Here is a 19,178-nt window from a genome sequence, read left to right as displayed (position 1 = left end):
TTACCTTGATATTGTTGTTTTTTTCTAACATTCTTGTCCACGAGCTAAATTATATTGACCGTGATGTTATTTGTACCAGCAATCAAAGAATCAAACATGCTTTTTTTGACAATGTATGCATGCTCCCCAAATTAATATTTTTTGAAAACTCCCCTAAGCAATATGTACCACCTTGATTAACTGTTTGTAATAATCAACAAACACCGACCAAGAATAGATCCAGTTGGTTAACTGACCACTTTTCATGGTAGATAAAAAACAAGACAATGATCCACAATGACAAGAAGACTGTTTGAAAGAATGTGTGCCTATTTGAGCCTGTATCACTAATTTTGACCATGTGGATAAAAAAAAAAAAAAAAACAGTTCAATACTCCAAAGTCTTTAATGCATTCAGGCAAATTAGAAGAAATCCAGACCAGGACTGTTAGACTAAATCTCTCATAAGATTCACAACAACAAAATATATTATCCATTCTCAGTTTATTTTTTTCTTACAAATAAGATGGTCCATCAAATATTGCACAGTAAAAAACAGAGTATAAGAAACTTTAAAGGAAACATTTCTTAAAGAATTTCCCCTCATTGAGAGTGATACATAATTGATCAGTGTTTTATTTTTTTATTTTTTATTTTTATTTTCTCTTGTGCATCCAGAGACAATCTTTGCTGACTTTGTTATTACAAAGTCTAAAACACAGATAAGTTTCACTGTCTTTTGAGGTTCAGGTTTCATTTGGCAAAAAAAAAAAGAAAAAAAAAGAGATCTTAATTAGCTGCAAAACAGAAAACTCTTCAGATTAATCCAACAACAAGGAAGAATGCTGCAAAACTGGTCCTTTATAAGGCTTTGCACACATAATGCTGGTGTTTACATCCCAACGTTCAACAAAAGCGGTTTGTGGCTTAGTGAGATTTCATTTAAGTCCATTTGGACACACCACATTGGTTATCAGTGCTTTCCTCACAGCTGTTTGGAGATCTGCAGAGTCTTTTTCTCACAGCAAAATTAAGCTTGAGGAGCAGCTTTAGGAGAAATCCTCTCTGTTGGAATCAGTTCAGTTTGGCACTAATGCGTATCCACTGAAGAGCCTGCCTGGTGTATTGAACAGCGTGCGCAACGCTACTGTGAAGAGTCAATGGCCCAGATAAAGTATTCAAGTAATTGAAGAATTCTGTAATGATAAAGACAAAATTAAATGTTTATAAATAATTAAGTATAATAATATATATATTCATAGTTCTGTCAGGGCATTTTATTTGGTATCCTCTGTGACGGAAAGTAACACATGATTGCTAAACAGAAACAGGGTGCATGATTTTAAAAGCCTTTTTAACAAATTAATACTTGAGAGTGTCATTCATGTTATTCAATATCTCTATTAGCTTTGCTCATAGAGACTGCAATTATGACTTTTGAGATGGATGTGGAGTATAAAACATGATATGCCCTGTATTTATCTATATAAATTGTTAGAACAATCTCGACCCTTTAACGTCGACATTCTTCTTCCACAAGGGCCAGATTTGTCTTATGTCTGACACCAAATGATTGTATTGCATTATTACTATTTAAGTCTATCAGAGTATAGGTGGGTGAAGAAAAATAAAAAGCTATGTATCTTTTTTTTCTGCCAATTCATAACTCTGCATTAATTTGTGATGGTTTATCACATGAAATTCTCCCACAGGAAATTGAAGTTAAAGGTTTCAATGTACCAAAATGGGAAAAAGTTAGAGGTATAAATTATTATATTCTTTTGTTGTATTTTTTTTTTTTGCAAAGCACCATTTGCAAAAAGCATGATAATATAATAAGTTACCTTTATTCTCCTTTGCGAGGTTGTCTGCCACCTCCCAGTACTCATAGCTGTACAGGACACTGTTGGTGATGTTCAGGTGGTTTGCTGCCATCTGGTGGATGCGCTGGGGTATGCTTATGAGCGATGCAGAGCTGCTGCCCCCATTTGAACCCCGTCTGTGGTGTTTTGCGGTGGGTGACAGTGAGGACGGGAGTCCTGCTGTAGCCCTGACAGTGAAAACACATGCGCAGCAGACCGATGCCAATCAGTATAATTTCAAAGACCAAAACAGAAGAAGCCAAGACGATTAAACATGGAAGCCTAGTTATTATCCACTCACTTCTCAGAGTCCATCCAGCCGGGTGGCGTTGTAGGCACTTTGGGAGAACTCTATAACAAGACCAAAACAAAATGCATGAAGCCACACGTATCAACATTTTACTGTTCTACCAAGCAGTGATATTTGTGTTATTAGATATACCTTGAAATAGTCAAGTAGCACTTTGGAGTACTTTAGTGCATGATCTTTTTTTAAGCGAAACATCTGCCAGTAAAGGAGGGCAAGGCATCTGAAACTGTAAATACAGACAGACCGCAAAGTCATTCTCAAAATGCTCATTCTTTATCGCAGTGACAGATGTGGCGTAAACAGAGAGGATGACAAACGCACCACAGCACTGCCAGCTGTTTGTCTTCCTGTCTCGCTCCAGGGCCAGAGTGACCTTTGAGCCTCATTGCGTACCTTAAAACATTCAGGGAACAGTCAAGTTTTTTACCTTGAAATCACATTTGTTTTGGCAACGTTCAGTAGATGTAATTTACCGGATCAGCTCCACTGTCTCAGAATACATGGTGAAAGGAGACTTTGCCTCGAGTGGCCCCTCCTCCATCGCCTTCCCACATTCCATGAAGGACAGAGCCGCATCAACATAGTTAACAGCTTTTCCGAGCTTGTCCACCTGAAAAAGGCAAGTAACAAAAGCAAATGAAGAAAACAACAATCAGCCATGTTCAAGAAGCATTTACTTGTCCTGTTCAGAACATAAATTGTGAAAGCATCTTTTAAAAACATTGCAAATTCAGTGTTATTTCTGTATTTGCATGTTTTGTTTAAAATAAGACATAGATTATCAGGATCTGACTTTAATGGATCTACACTTAAATAATCCAAAGGTAGAAGTTTTCCCAACAAAAAAGAAACAGACATTTCAAATAACAGTTCGAAATGCCACAATGATTGTTATGGTGATCCTTTTTGTTACTCTAATTTACAAGCATTGCTGCTTTGAATGCCTGATTGAAACAACCTTTAAACTCTTGCATACTTTTCTAGTAAAAAGTATAAATATATATATTTTAAGTATTTATTTAAAATTATTGCACAATATCGCAAACAAAATTTGATATTGCACCAAATTTGAAAAACTCACCATTGCATCAGCACGGTGCTTCATCCGTTTGGCTTCATGTAAGTAGTATTCAGCATGGTGAGAACTATAAGAAAATTGAGCATACATAATTAAAACCTGATGGTGTTGTGTCACCAGTAAGTTGAACTATCTCAGTTTTATATGTAAAGTGAAAGCAGTGTGGAGGCTGATTTGAAGGCTCACATTTCTTGGCTTGGTACGGACCCTCTGTGACCAGCTGGTCCCCAGGTGGACTCGGGTGGTGGCTGATGCTGCCTTGATACTTTTATACACTCCACCTCAGTCTTAGGCTGCACAGAAAATGGCTAAATAAGTCCTAATGTTGCAAGGACAAGAGTTGTCTAAACAAAAGCTTATGTGCCAAGATGTCACCTTTACGTCTGCCTCTCTGCTCTTGTCTTTGCTCTTTTGTGCGCGGGACTGCTGCTGTTCGGTAGTTGTCTTTGCTTTGGAGGCAGGCCTGGTGGGCTCAGGGCTCTGGGGCAGTGGAGACAAGGGAGACAAAGGAGACACTGGCCTCTTGCTGTCCAAGAACTCCTCCAGGTATCTTCAAGGAAACATATCCACAGATTCCTTTGAAACTCAAAATTATACACGGCAAAAAAAGCAGTAGAAAACTTATTCAAGGTGCAACTGGCAGATAAGTTTGATATTTGTATTTGTTCTGTGTACTTCTTCCTTTCCTAATATCACCTGGGGCAACTTCCCAGATGGCCATTTCCAAAAACCGTCACTGCCTTTGCTTTCCTTAAAACACAGTGTAGGGTGCTTTCCACATATTCAAATCCACCTGGGATGTTTAGAAAACTCAGTTTTACACTCATCTGACTAAGGAACCTGGTTCCACTTAAAGCAGAGTTCAATGGACTCCCCACATTAATGATTGTGATGGATGGAAATGACTCTCTACTGCCATGCCTCCAAAAGCCAGTTGGAATATAGATGGTTCCACAGCATGTAACGTAAACTAGAAATGCCTGGAAGTGCTTTTAATGGCGTAAGGTGTTATTACCCATTGTGCACTGTCTCAGTAATGACGTTCTCAGTCGGTACTGATGAAGGTTCTTTCTGCCCTGGTGCCTCGTTTAGATAAAGAAGACTCCTCTTGGCTTCTCTTTGAGCTATGCCATTCTCTGGCTGGTGACAAAACAACGAAGAACAAGAAGACATAAAATATTTCTGTCATATTAATGTGTAGAAAGTACTCTCGGTTTATTGTCTCAAGATAAAAGCAAAACATCTGTTTTCTACCTTGCGTTTCCTTTTGCCTTCTGTAATGGAAGTCTCGGGGTCATAAACGTGTTTCATAGCCTCTTTAGATTTTTCCTTCATCAATGAAGATGATTTGGACAGGGATAGTTTTTTACCAGTGGAATCTGTGGGACTGTCCGGGACTCTCTTGAGAAGACAGAGGTCTATCTGCACCACCAGATTCCTTAGCCCCCGTTGGGCGGTGGAAGGAGTTTTTTCCCCTCGTCCAAATGGGACTAGTGTGTAGAGCCTTTGCTTTGCCTCACTTTGTTGCCTCCTTTCACATGTATTCTCTGAGCTGGGTCGTCTGGGGTGTACTGTTTTAGGTCTGGTAGTGTCAGGTCTGCTTGCAGCTTGGTTCCCTGTCTTGGTGACTCTCCTGTGAGAAGAGGACTCAGCAGAAACCTTGGTTATAGAGCCAAGGCATTCAGATTCAGCGTCTGAGTTGGAGGGAGTTGTAGAAGATGATGACGATGAGGAGGAGCAGGAGTTGAAGGATGGTCTCTGGGGAGGTGGGGAGTGTGTGGATAATAGGGGTGATTGGTCTCTGATCACTTCTCTCTTCTCCTCACATCTTCTACCCTTTTTTGTCCTGCCTTGACAGTCTAAAGTCTCTCGAAGGCGGTGTTGTTTGTCATTAGAAGACACCTGTCTGACCGCTTTCCATTCTTCCTTTGCCTGCTCCCCCTTCCTCCTATTTTCTCCTCTTCCTGTGTTCTTTCTCCCACCTTGCTGTTCTGTTGCTCTTTCTTCCTCTTCCTCCTCTTCTTCTGGTGAACTTTGGATCCAGGGACGTCTTAGTAACTGCTCCTCCGCCAGCCTTCTGTCTTCCTTCCGTTCTAGCTTCCCTAGTTGTTGTTCATGATGATGTCTATCCTCCTTGTTTTCATGTATTCTCCTCTCTGCTTGGGTCAGATGAGGTTTTCTCTGAACTACTTCCTGTTCCTTAGACTGAGGTTTCCTTTGTGGAGTTTTGGCATGATTTGGATGCGTGGGGTTTGAGTTTGAAGCCTCCCACAGCTTTGTCCAGTGTATAAGGTTAGAGAAGGGTCCAGAGGTTGACCCAGTAACAGAATTCCTAGTAGCTTTACTGGCAGATGTGGAATGAGTACTGGGAGTTGTGTTGGTTTCACAGCCAGTGGGCACTACGTGCTTTGTTCTTTTGGGGCTTTGTGAAGGTTGTTGAAATGGTGGCCGTGGCTTGGGTTTGGATTGGTTGCCTTGAATTTGATCAAAATGTGTTGGATTTTTAGTTTTGGGGGTGTTGGAAAGCTGTTTAGTTCTTGGATATGAAGTAGGCTTGTGTGTAGATTTTTGATTGGGATTTATTTGGGAATTTGAGCCTGCAAAATCTTTTGACTTGCTTTGACTTTGATCTTGTGCTTGATGATTCTTAGGCTTGAGCTGATAAGAAGGTTGAAGATGAATGTTACTTGGGGGCTTACTCTTTAAACTGGTGCCAAGAAATGGTGCAATCCATGGTCTTACTTTAGTCCTGTGGGGGGTAGATGTTAGAATTGAATGTGACTGGTTCTGGTTCTGACCCCCATGGTAGTGTAAACCCCTTGATGGAGTGGGTAAGGTGGGACTAGGACTTCTTGGGAGATGTTTAGGTATCGGGCTTGGGCTTCGACTGGTCCTGGGGGTTCCACAAGGACTGGGGCAAACACTTAGAACTGGACTAGGAGGTGGGCTATGTCGTGGACTAGGTGTAGGACTTGGACAGGTGCTGGGGAATGGGCTGGGACTTGGGCAGTAGCTGTAACCAGGGCTGGGAACTGGGCTGTTATCGTTACTGTAACTGAACTGTGGACTTGGAATGGGAGTTTGGCTTGGGCTATACTCCTGGTTGCTGTCCCATGACCTGGCTGGTGAGGGGGCTCTCTGACTTAAGGGAGAGGCCTCGGGTTCTCCAATAGCCTGAGGCAAATCTTGGTCAGACCTGGCAGATTTTTTCTTTGATCTTTTCAGCCATTTATCTAACTGCCACTGGGTAGTGGAACGATGATCAATCTTAAGAAAACAAAAAAGAGAGAGACAAAAGGACACATGATTGTTTTATACAAATCTTTGACAACAATGAGGTTGGTGCACAAAGTAATGTTGGATCAAGGACCAACGGTCTTGGTTTGGACATTTCTTGCTAAAAGGAAACACATTCAAAACTCGGGCCAAATCCATACAAACCTAGATATTTTGCAAGATATAGATTTTCAACAACCTTTGCAGATCAAAGTTAAGATTTTGGTGACAAAAACTGATATTAAATTATATTTAAAACTAACAAAACAAACAAAAAAAAGAAAAAAAATATTTTCAAAGTGGATATTTAAAAAATATCCTTTGGTGGCGCTTTGCACTGGGTATCTGTACAACAACAAAGAGCCATATTTTACACATGGACCTTCTGACTTTGTCTGCTTGAAACCACAATAGCAGTGAACTTGTTTTTAGGGTTCCATCAGATTCACTTTGTGCTTCAAACATGAAAGGGAATCATAAGAGTAAAGGGTAATAATTGGCAAAACAATACAGTGCTGTTTTGGTGATATCGTTAGCCTAGCTGTGTTTAGCAAAGCTTGGAATCTTTAGAATTTTGATTTAGTTAATGTTGACTTTACTGCAATCTGCTGACAGAGCTGTTTTAATTTTAGAAATGGTTTTTTACACAGAATCAACTTTTTTGAGCTTCGTATTATGCCATAAGGTTATTCCCTCATCAAAAACAATTGCTTTGAACCATTTATGCATGTTTGAGAAATTTTTCAATCTACCATGGCAGTCCTTCAGGGGTTCCTACTGCCTATATGCATGCTCATACAATGTGCTGACTATTTACACAAAACTCCATCTTTCATCTAAAATTCCCAGTTGAGCTCCTGCCACACAAAGCATCCCTCTCCCACCCAGCTCCCTCAGACTAGCGGCAGCAGCAATCCACTGGGTGGAACTGCGTGTCTGATGAGCTTATCAAAACAAACTACTTGTCAGTCCAACGCTCCTAAGAACAGTTGTAAGCGGCATCACTGAGAAGCATTGTTGTGATGACGTCCCAAAGGGGGCGTGTCAGAAAGCTTAAGAGATTCTTAAAGACACAGAAGCCAATTTTAAGGCATCAGATATACCCATGATGTGAATAAAGTAAAATTTCTTTTAATTTATTTCATATAAAGCATTTTCACAACTAAATGCAAAATTTTTACTTGACTGGGGTATGAAATGGCATAAGGTGCCTGGAAAACCATTTAATCTAACATAAAATTAGATGTTAGAAATTGATTGATTTATTAACAGAATTGGAGGAAAAATATCCAAAGTACCAAAGCAGGGTCTTCAATGGCTTGTACAACCACATGTAGCAACATGTTCCTATATTTTCTTTTGATGTCTATTACATACACACTTAATAAATTTCGTTGACAAATTAACACATTCTATACGTGGAAAAAACAAAATATTTAAGGTAGTATCAAACTTCACACAGTCAGTACTTCAAATTACATCTTAGTGCCACAGATATGTAAATGTGCATTTAAATTCTTTGTTTTTTTTATGCCCTTCAGTGATATTTATTGCAATATACTGAAATAATATTTGTAAAAAACCAATGTGACTGTCACACAATTTTGAAAAACGTTGAAAAAAAATATCTCAAGAAAGAAAATGTAGCGAATAGCAATTTAATCTTTTCCGGAATTTAAAAAAAAATGTCTTGAACTATAATTTATAAATCCCAAATATAATGTTTGTTTAAAAAACATAAAACAGAAAATGTGCTTTTTATCAGTAGCCTGTATATTACATGCACTCACAGATGCAGTGCACTCACTCTGTGCTTACAGAATAACTGCACTCCTGTTTAGTCCTGTCAGTAAATTCCTTAATCTTACGTGTAAAACTGTTTTGAAAAGCATAAAACCTCGGAGGTAAACAAAAGTTTTTACTCTAATTAAAGACACCAAAGAGTACTCACAGCCTGAGAGCAAGCTTCTTTTTCTTTTACGCGTTCACTTTTTCGGTCTAACCAGAAGAGCTAAATTAAACCTCTACTCCTTAAGTCAAACAGTAACCCCCACACCCTCCACCTCCACCTCCTCCCCTCATACCTCGCTCTCTTTTCAGAGAAGACACTGCATCTCTTGTACCGTCTCGACTGCCCTCCCTCCCCTTTTTTTTTTCTTGCTACCTGAAACTCTGGGTTTGCTGCTTCCATAACTGCTGCCCCTATTTTTTTTTTTTCTGAAGGAGACACTCAAACACTCCATCTAAATGAAAACCACATGGTGCAACCCCCTCCACCCCACCTCACCCCAACAAACACCCTCCCTCACACTCTGTAGGGGCCCAGAGTAGCATGTTCAGTAATACAGTCTGCAATGTCACACAGGGCCCTCCATTCATAACAGAGAAGCAGGTTTGCCCCTTCACTGCATACATAGCACACATGTCAACCACCACAATGCCCTGCACCTCCAAACGCTCTGCACATAATCTCTTAGGTCCATAAAACATATCTGCAATACCATGCACTTTGTTTAACATGTCAGCATAAACTGGGTTCTTGATGACTTTCATCCCCTATGGCTTTCCTCCAAGACTCACCATTGACACGACAGTGAGGGGCTAATTTCCAAAGTTGCCCCTCAATCCCCCAGTTACAGGCATGCCTCATCGCTCACTCCCCACACCTGCTGTGGACCGCTTCGAGCCCTCCCTCCACCCCTCACCTCACCTCATCCATGGAGACTTCATTTTGAGGCACAGAAACTCAAGAGGAGATCTACATGAACTATTAAATAAATGAGCTGAATCAAACTGGGTGGGAGCTGTATTTCTTACCTCCTTGTTGTTGCACAGTGGCCGCGCGCTTGGAGGCGACGGAGGAGCCGGGTGAAGTTCTGGACTCGGGCTGCGGGAACGGAGGCTGCTGCTGCCCGACTCTGCAGAGGAGTCTGAGTCCGAGGAGCCTGAGCTGGAATGTCTCACCCTCCTGCCATGTGTGTGCGCTCGCTGCGCCGACAGGCTGTCAGTCAAACCGGGTACAAACATCAGAGACGGCTCAACGGAGGCACCGAGCCAAGTGGAGCGATGTTACACATGCAGTAAAACTGATTCTTAAAACCAAAATACCAATAGAGATCATTGAAAGAGAAATCAGTGGGAGTACCTGTGTCTGTCCCAGGAAGCTGACTCATGAATGGCCTTTGGGACACAAAAACAGAAATTGATCATCCACTGCAGCAGCATAAAAACCCCCACAAAAAAACAACCTAGCAGAAGAATGGCAACTATCAGGGTTAAAAACATTTATTTGAAGACTGAAAAGGCGGAGATTGACCTACCCGCTGAGTGTCATCTTCATCACTACTTATCTTCAGGTCATCAGCAAGCATTCTGCGAATGTACATTCAGATACCTGAGCTGTTTGGCTTTTAAAGCTGCATAAAATACTGCAGTGAACTCATGTAAGAAAATGTTTCTAATGAAAAAAATAAGAAAACATGTAATAAAAGCCAAAGGGACATAAACTGGGATGATTTTACTTATATGAAACAGCCTAACTGATGTTGCCCTTATTGTCACTCCTGATATAGACGGTACATCTTTGCATGATCTCAGGATCAGATCCTGCACGTTCTCTTATGTTTTCTTATCAGCCATGAGGTGAAAAATCTGAGGTCTAATATAAGAAGGAAAGAATGTGGATCTTGCGACGAACCTTTTCTGTGTTTATTTGGCCATATTCTTTGCATCATTATCCTGCTGAAATACCAACGGATGACTCATTCATAGTTTTCTGGCAGAAATCATCACTTTTCTTAACAAATTCCCTGTTAATTTAAAGAGTCCCTGGTGCCATAATAATAATGTTTCCATTATTAAATGGATTCATTATTCTGCCTTTGGAAGACAAACAGATTCACAGCATCACAGATTATCCCAAAATGGGGGGTGAGCGGCTTCTTCATACGGTGGTCATGTGTTTCATGCCACCAAAGTCACTTTGTTGGTCTCTTCTGAAATCAAACATTTCCATTATTATTTAGACTGGTTGAGAAGAAGAAATCCCAGAAACAAAGTTCATGGGTTGTAATATAGTAAAATGAATTTACAATCATTTTAATGAATGTAAAATACAATGACTTTATGACTGATATTTCATAAATATTGGCAGGTTTAAATAAGGAAGAAAGAAAAGAAGATCACGATCAATAAAATAAATCTATTTTGTACATGTATAAAATATAAAAATTTATATATTGTACAAATTTTTTTTTTCTCAAAGTAATCCCTAAATACAAACAGCTAAATATAAGCTCCATACTTTTTCAAAGTGCATAGAAAATAACGCTCAAGAAGAAATTTTTAAATTTCAATTACAAACAATAGATTTGTCATTGATTTTTATATGGCATAACAAATAGATTTCCCCTTTGGGAATGGCATGACAATAAATGTGGAAGTTGCTATTTATAATTCATTAAAGACTAAGAGCAGACAGAGCAGAGCATCTCGTAATGATCTCTTGTACATAAATAAGGCTTAAATAAGCAAATAATGTCAAAATCTGGCAGCTTGGGGGGGAATCAGTTTCATAACAAAGCTTGTAAAATAATGTGAGGCATGCAGTTGGCTCCCACCCCTTGAACATGTGTTTCAGATTAAAAGCAGGATGTAAAAAGTTAACAAACAGGAGCACATCGGTCTTCACTGACAACTTTGAGGAATGTAAAGTGACCCTTGACCCAAACTGCAGCCTGAAACACGGTTTGCCTGCTTAACGTAATGTATCCGATTTCACATGTGTTCTTCCCTCTTGATCAATTTGCCTGGTAGCTGTTTGAATGATAAAGATCGTAAATTCATTTTAAAGAGGTTACACAGACAAACAAATCAAATGAGAGGCCATTCCTGCATGTGCCACAGTAGCGGTTTACGGGACGTGACCCGAGCCGGATCACGTTTCTTCAAGCCCGACTTACGATTTGTGAGGTGCCACGTAAGGATGACGAGCCATTCGCTGTTGAGTGTCCCCACGGCCTGACAACAAAGAGAGAAAGCATTAACAGAGAATCACACAAAGACGCAAATTTGTCAGTTGGTAAGTTCATACTTTGCCTTTGTTGGGAGGCCGGATGCCTTGCATCCTGGGGAAAAAAAGACAGGAAAAATAAAAATATAATATTCGTCTCAAAAACAACCCAACCCTTTATTAGTAGAATAGAACCTCTGCTTATCTGCAGATATACTCTGAGAACGTCCCAGAACACCCTCGAGGTGCGGGCTTGTGGGATTTAAATTTTGTTTTCAAACTGGAAGACTTGCTCATTTGTTAACACAGAGTTACTAAATATGGAGGACTCGAGTAAATTGTTTATTTCACATCTGTAGTTAGTTGGCCACTTCCCTACACTCCAAACGTGCATCCTGTTTGGTACCTCGAAGAGTCAAACGGCTTTCTATTCTGTAAAGCTGAAGTCAGAGGCAGGGCCGGCCCAAGCCTCCATGGGGCCCTAAGCGGAATTTGGTTTTGGGGCCCTCTAGTTCTGCTAACAATGTGGACTGGCTGCAATCAGCAATCCGATCATTAGATCATTCACACACCTGCTTATTGCATCTCTGGCAGTGCTGTTTACATTATATACATGTATAATATAAGATACATTTATTGGCCAACTGAGTTATCAACCAGTTGATTTCTGGGCGCCGATTTCCTTCATTTTGGGGGACCGTGATTGGCTGATACTTACATGTGAAGCCCATCTTATCCCCTAATCTTATCTTCGTCAGCAAAGGTTTAAAAATCAGCCTCGGTCCTCTTCTGCTCTGCAGTGAGAAGTTTGACTGACAGACCTGCCCACCGGGTCAGGTCTGAACGTTTACAGTCAACAATATTCACCCCACTGTTGCCAACTCACTGACTTTTGTATTTAGTGACGTTTCAGACAAAATATTCGTATCAGCCAAAATCAAAATTGGCAGGTCAGGCTTTTTAAGACCGGTAACCAGGGATCGGCCAGAAAATTGCAATCGGTGCAGCCGACATTTCTTTATTAAATGAATTTCTCTTTAGCGTAACTCCAATAGCTAAAAATGTAATTTATACCAGGTGAGTCTTTCTCCCCTGGAACGTGGACCAATATCGGTACTGGACTGAATCTGAGCCTTCAAATGATTTTAACAGAAGTTTCACATAACTTAGAAGTTGATGTAAAAAATAATGTTTGTTTAGCCACAAAATGATTATGCTCAGTAGCAAACAACCTTCTTTTTATCAATAAAATAATAATTTCAACATACATTATCAAATATATATTATTATAAAAACAAATCATTTCATAGTGAAATTAATGACACATAAATTATTACTAAAAAAATGAAACCATCCATGTTATCAGAAATAGTAGACCTGAGTTAAACTGGTTAGTTTCTTGAGCATTGCCCAGAAGTTTGATGTTAGTCTGTTTCTTTCAAAAAACAGTTTAAATGTTTGCTTGAGATCATTGTTTCTATTAGTCCAACCATCTGACAGAAAGTGTCACCCCTAAAAGGAGGAAATTGGTCGGTGTTCAAATAAATCCCATGAACCAGCCAGACTGAAGCCTTTCATAAACAGGAAGCCGATAAAGACCCAAACAGATCCAAGACGTAATAATATAACCAAGTTTCCTCTAAACTCATTATAACAATGATCTTAAAATAACCCGTCTAAAAATATATATTTGAACAAACCAAACCTCATACAGCCACACGTAAAACCCTTTTAATTAGACAAACAGAGAAACACACACACACACACCTTAGGGTTGTAGAGGATTCGCTGGGTCTGGTCCCCCCCCAAGGCTTGCTGGGAAGGCCAGGACTGAGTCATGTCCTGCTCACAAAAATAGGAGTGAGGTTAAAGGTGACTGGGGAATCATAACAAAGGAAAGCACACTGAACTTAGGGACAACTTTCTTCTCCCTTCCACATGCACAGCAGCAGAGATTGACATCTGACTCTCATTCATGTCCCTGCTCCTCCCCTGATGATTCTTGATGGAGACAAGTGTTCACTTTAGGGTTGAGTTCAGGTTGAAAGATGTGAATTACATGCTTGGAGTGGTGACAATGCAAAAAAAAAAAAAAGAAAAGAAAAGAAAAAGGAAACCCCTCATGCTGCGAGCACCTGTTCATGTAGCTCGGGTTCTGGAAATATAAACTAATCACAAACCAATGGGTTAAAGATGTTTCTTATCAGCATGAAAGAAGGAAAAATCTGCCTATATTTATCAAGGAGAATGAAGGTATTGCAGGACAATAGCATGAACACTTTTAAAAGTGTTCACTCCCAAACCTGTGAGCCGCCATGCAAAAATCATGCAAAACATTTCAGTTAGAAATTATCAGCTTCCAGCGCAACATTTAGAGATTCAAGACTCTTCCAAGCCGCTTACAGCTGCAGACAGTTTGAAAAAAATAAAGGAAGAAGATTCACGCTGCAGATTTGAACTATTTTGGAGAGTGAGAGGGAGAAGTCGCTCTAAAAATCATCCCCCCTGCAGCGGTGCATTGAGACAGGAAACACAGCTGGTATCTGTGCACAGTATTTTTTGTGAAGAGGTGTATCAACCGTTATAACCACATAAAAGTGGTTTATTTTGTGACAGAGCTCAGTCACAAAACAAGGAAAACAATGCTTATTGGTTGAGGCATTTTGAATGCAAACCTATGGCTTCAATCAGAAGAATTACTTGTATTTAATCGCAGCACACACACACACACACACACACACACACGCGTAAATACATTTATATAGCTATATAAATATATATAGTGGAATTTGCTACCACACAAAACATCAGCGACAATTTTTGTGCTACTCAGTTTATAAAAATTAGATTTTAAACCTTTTAGTTATTTTTCTTTGGATTTTTGAGTCTTTTGTTTTGGTTTGTTTTATTGGGGAATGTTTCGTTCTGCTTTCCATGTTCAGTTCATTCATTAGTTTTAAGATTCCTTCTGCTTTTGTTTCTGCACTTTATAAGCAGTTTTTTGTGTTCTCGTGATGTACAGCGCCTTGAACTGCCTTGTTGCTGAAATGTGCTACACAAATAAACGAATAAACTTGATCGATCAATTGACTGATTGATTGATTTTCTGCTCCACACTGCAGCTTCTACAATTATTCTCCTGTTTTATTTTGAAAACCTCTGTTGCTTCTGTCTCTTTATCACCTTTTCGGTCAAGATCTCAATTATTTCTTATGATGGTTGGTTTGTTCACTTCTCTAACCCTTGTTTACCAAGTTTAAAGTATACCAGATCTGTCAGTCAGTTTCTCCTAGTTCTTCAGTTCAAATTCAGTTCCTTGCTGTATCTTACAGCAAGAAACTGTGAGGGAGATGTTGCTATATTAATCAATGACTTGTTCCTAGATCAGCAATCACCTCTCCGGCCTAAATCTGTCCTCAGGTAGTATGCCTTTGTCAGAGCCTCACATTGTGATGCCAGCCTGTACTCTTGTGGTTCTACTGCTTTTTTTTATATGTGCTTTTTTGTGACTCAGGGTTTTAAACTTTCACCATTTAATTTGTAAAGAAGTGTACTTTCACCTGCTTTACTCCTCTTTGCATTTGGGTTTCTCACTTCACCATTACAGTATATTGCATGTTTTCCTATGAAACAATCTGCTCAATTCAATTAGAAGGGCATACAAATGGGCTCAGTTTGGGGATTTTTCCCAAGCAATCAAAACATTTCTTCAACTCCAAGGGGAGTTTGAAGTGAGGGCATTTGAGGCCTGAAATATCCTCAGTATTTGGTGAACCTGGCCAATTTCTCAGTCTCCTCTCCCCCTCTCCACTCATAACAATGCACCCTGAGGGGGAGTGTTTCCTCTCTGTGCTCATCCTTTTCACTTCATTATCTCCCCTTCCTCAGTCACCAAGGACACGGCGCCAACCCTCATCTCTTTCTTCCTCCAACAACAACAAGGTATCCCAGGTGGAACATCATGTGTTGCCATCTTCCTGCTCTTTCCCACCCCATTCCCCCCATCTACAGTGGTGTATTTGCCATTTATTCTTTTAAGTTCATTCAAGCAGAGGGAAATAGAAACGTCAATAAACCAAACTATCATAAAATTCAGAAATTTTATGACGTTTGTGACATTAAAAACGAATGCAAGTGAGGGAACTCGCAAAGCGCAAATCAAGGGGAAGACTGCTGGCTTGAAAGTTGTCCTTCAGGCAGTTACTGAAACCTGCCACAACGATACATATCAATGGAGAGTTGGGGAAGATTCAGAAATCACGGACTGAAGCTGGAGTCAGAGTTTTACAAGCCACAACAGAAAGACGTACCCAAGACATGGGCTACAAATGTCGCACTCGTGGAGTTAAGCCACTCTTGAGCTAAAAACCAGGGATGCAGTCTGCCTGGGCCATGAGGAGAAAGAACAGGACTGTTGCGTAGTGGGTAGTGGTGTCATTTTTTTAAGTGAAAATAAATCTAGCATATAATTTATGACTCCAGTTTCAGGAGCGGAGAATCAATTGGACGTACTGTAAACTGAGAACATTTTGAATGATATTCTACTTTATTATGATGTACCTCTATTTGTGTAAAGAAACCTAAGGCAGTTTTAATATAAGTTTAAAAGAAATAAATGAGACTCATTCAAATTGATCCTCTACAGAGAATAGTCACTTTTTATTTTATTGAACTAAATTTTGACTTAAAATTAATTTATTGTTTGTCACTATGCGGATGTACAATAAGATTAAAGATCACAACATCTGTAAAATGAATGAGTAGAAACTTTACCTTCTCAGATCTCAGCTAAAGGAAAATTCAGGAGATTAACTGATGCATAAAATCATGCTAAGTTGCTGCTTGGGTTTCCTCCTCTAAGCAACTGGATCGTCCGTTGAGTCAATTTTCAAATGACTGAACGTTTGTGACATTAAAAACGAATGCAAGAGAGGGAACTCGCAAAGCGCAAAATAAACTTCAAATAAGACCTGATTCATTTAGAGACAAAACTGCTGTCATGATACAACAAATTGTTCGTATTCTACATGATTTATTTGCTCCTTACCTCGAGAATGTCTTTGGCACAGCACCTGTGTTGGCTTCTTTTCCCCTGCACAAACCAAAGAATGGAGAACTTTTTTTTAAAGGAGCAGTTTACCTTAAAAAAAAATTAAAGACAGACACTGACAATGACAGGTAGCCTTGTGAACCACAGAGTAACTTTAGATGCAAATTTCAAATGCAGAACACAGTAACGCATGACATGCTGATCAACAAACAGAGAGTATATCAGACACAGAAGTTAGAGAAGCTGATCAGTTATTATCAATCGTTGCTCACCATCTGATCTTGAAAAAGCTGTCACTCAGACAGTCATAAGAACCCTTTACCTTCGCGCCTTTTTTATCTACGGCATTCAAAACCCACTGTAACACTTTACTGTAACTCTAACAGCTTCACGCACACACACACACCCATGCGCGCGCACACACACAGTAACTCTGAGCCTCTCTGTACCTCCTCGATGACTCATATCTTAGTAATCACAGCTGCAGGATGATCAGCCGGATACCGACACTGAGCGAAGCTACTTTCGGTTTCAACATCCAACATCACATGGTAAAATCCCTTTCTGAGCAACTGAACTCACAGGTGAGGGTCAGAGAAAAACGCAGGAACCATGCAGCACAAACACGTTGCTGTAATCACTGCCAATCTGTGTTACTACCGCAGGTTTATGCTACTCAACAAATAATGCTTTCCCTTTTATTTTTGTAGAAAATTTTTGAGTCTTCATAAAGTTCTTTGGAGTCTTTGAACTAGAAAAAGCCTGATACAAATAGTTATTTAATATTTAACGTCTACTGTCAGACATGCAGCAGGTAGCTTGACTGCTCAATGTTTTTGACTAGAATATATTATTCACAACTATTGAACATTTTCATGTTCTATCACATTTCTGTTTTTATTTATTTAAATTCTGTGCGACTAACACAAAGTGGAATGTTGCATTCATCTGTAGCCATTCTCATTTACTTTGGCCAGTGCAGCCATTTGCTTTCAGAAGTGACCTAGTTAGTAAATGGTGTCCACCTGTTTGTGGTTTAATGTCAGCATAAATCAGGCTGTTTAGTGAAGACAGTGAAGGCTTGTTAGAGAAGATTAGTGGACAAACAGCACCGTCAGGACCACAAAAACACATAAATCCACATCTCAAACGTGAGAATGTGTCACTTTTCCAACAATTAGTTGCGTGCTCCGTAAATCTGGGCTTTATGAATGAGCCCCACAAAGTAAACCAGTCGTCATTAGCAGAAAACGTGCGGAAAAAAGTGCTACGAATGATAAAAATGTAGCCTTATGGCTTATGTAAAAATTCTGCGTGGAGAAAAAAAAATACTACTACAAAAACACAACCTCATTGGTGAAACATGGCGGTGGTCACGTCATGCTGTGGGAATGCCTTTCTTGGTGTTCCTGTAAAGCACCAACACCCGGAGACTGAAAACAAACGGTGCCGTGGTTTCAACATTTTAATTTGTAAAGAATGGAAAGTGAAATATAATTTTCCCTGGACTCAGTTCTGCACGATGTTCCTCTCTCATCTTAACTTACAATAAAATACACTGTGGTTAAGCTTTAAGAGTTATGGAAGCTTGTGCAATTTACTTTATGTATGTTATCTAACTATCCAAATTTTTGAGCATTTTTTGGGGGCCCTACGCACTAATTATAACACATAATTACAGACAGTCCGGATTTCAGCTTCCTGTGGTTCTGCACATTAAATAAAATGTTGTCCCTCTTCACATTTCTTTCGGTTTTAGCCTCATTAACACACGAAACATTCACTGCCACAAGTGCTGCAGGCTACAACTCTGGTGCAATACCCAAGTGCGTTCACCTCCATACCCCCAGGACCCAAACAAACCACAACCCATCATAACACCTGCAACAACACAGACAGCACCAACTGTTGCATTCTTAAAGTATTTCCAATTACTAAAGTTATGCTTATTAACTGCAGCGTCACAATCTCAGATTTAAAACAACACATCTGTTAAAGCAGAAAACGCTCAACCTTATAAACTAATCGCGTATAACAGGTGAAAAAAGTTTAATAAGTCATCTTTCCTGCATCCCTTCACTCAATTTAAACGTACTCAAATTTCAAGGATGCGGATGAAGCTGGTTCCGCCCATCCAAGGTCCAACCACTGAAGAAGCATAGCCCACATTTAAGAAGTTCACGCAGAGCGCATTTAATGTGACTTGTCTCTAAAGCTTCATTCCGGGCTCTCACCTGAGAATATGCGTATCGGAGCAAAAGGCAGACAATGGAAAGTTTCCCTTTGCCACCGAGGACAGTAGGCATGGTTCCTGGATGTTCAGTGTCCTCCTCCGGTGTCCATATCAGTGAGGACGCGCGTCAGTGACCTGACTTCGCACGCCGGGTTCCTCTCTCTCTCTCTTTCTCTCTCTCTCTCTCCCTCCGTGTCCGTGGGCGCTCCTTCCTTCCCCTCCATGTGACGGACGGACACATACGGGGGATGTGGGCGGGTCGGGAACGTCACGGATGACGGGGCATTACGCGAGGGGATCACGACTCGCTGGCTGGAGTCATCGCGGGAGCTTAATTGTCAGTGAACGGCGAGGGCATCACGGCAGGCATACTGATGAT

At 40.1% G+C, this 19,178-nt stretch overlaps 1 protein-coding gene across 1 annotated transcript; it reads right to left on the bottom strand.

Moving 5' to 3' along the window:
• Window positions 1-466: 466 nt before the first annotated feature.
• aff3 (AF4/FMR2 family, member 3) lies at window positions 467-16,605 on the bottom strand. The gene is made up of 18 exons (XM_055031448.1): window positions 16,564-16,605; window positions 13,284-13,358; window positions 11,598-11,631; window positions 11,467-11,524; window positions 9,826-9,877; window positions 9,651-9,685; window positions 9,323-9,506; window positions 4,484-6,496; window positions 4,245-4,369; window positions 3,605-3,779; window positions 3,416-3,522; window positions 3,233-3,296; window positions 2,625-2,761; window positions 2,473-2,544; window positions 2,284-2,377; window positions 2,143-2,192; window positions 1,824-2,029; window positions 467-1,175 (listed from the first exon to the last, which is right to left on the bottom strand). Exons 2-18 carry the CDS (start codon window positions 13,353-13,355, stop codon window positions 1,054-1,056), a joined length of 3,600 nt encoding a protein of 1,199 aa, XP_054887423.1. The 5' UTR covers window positions 13,356-13,358; window positions 16,564-16,605; the 3' UTR covers window positions 467-1,053.
• Window positions 16,606-19,178: the final 2,573 nt, after the last annotated feature.

The sequence above is a fragment of the Poeciliopsis prolifica genome, unplaced genomic scaffold, assembly GCF_027474105.1.
Source record: "Poeciliopsis prolifica strain line A6 unplaced genomic scaffold, Auburn_PproV2 SCAFFOLD007, whole genome shotgun sequence".
NCBI classification, from domain to species: Eukaryota; Metazoa; Chordata; class Actinopteri; order Cyprinodontiformes; family Poeciliidae; genus Poeciliopsis; species Poeciliopsis prolifica.
This window is presented reverse-complemented; position numbering and strand designations above follow the sequence as displayed.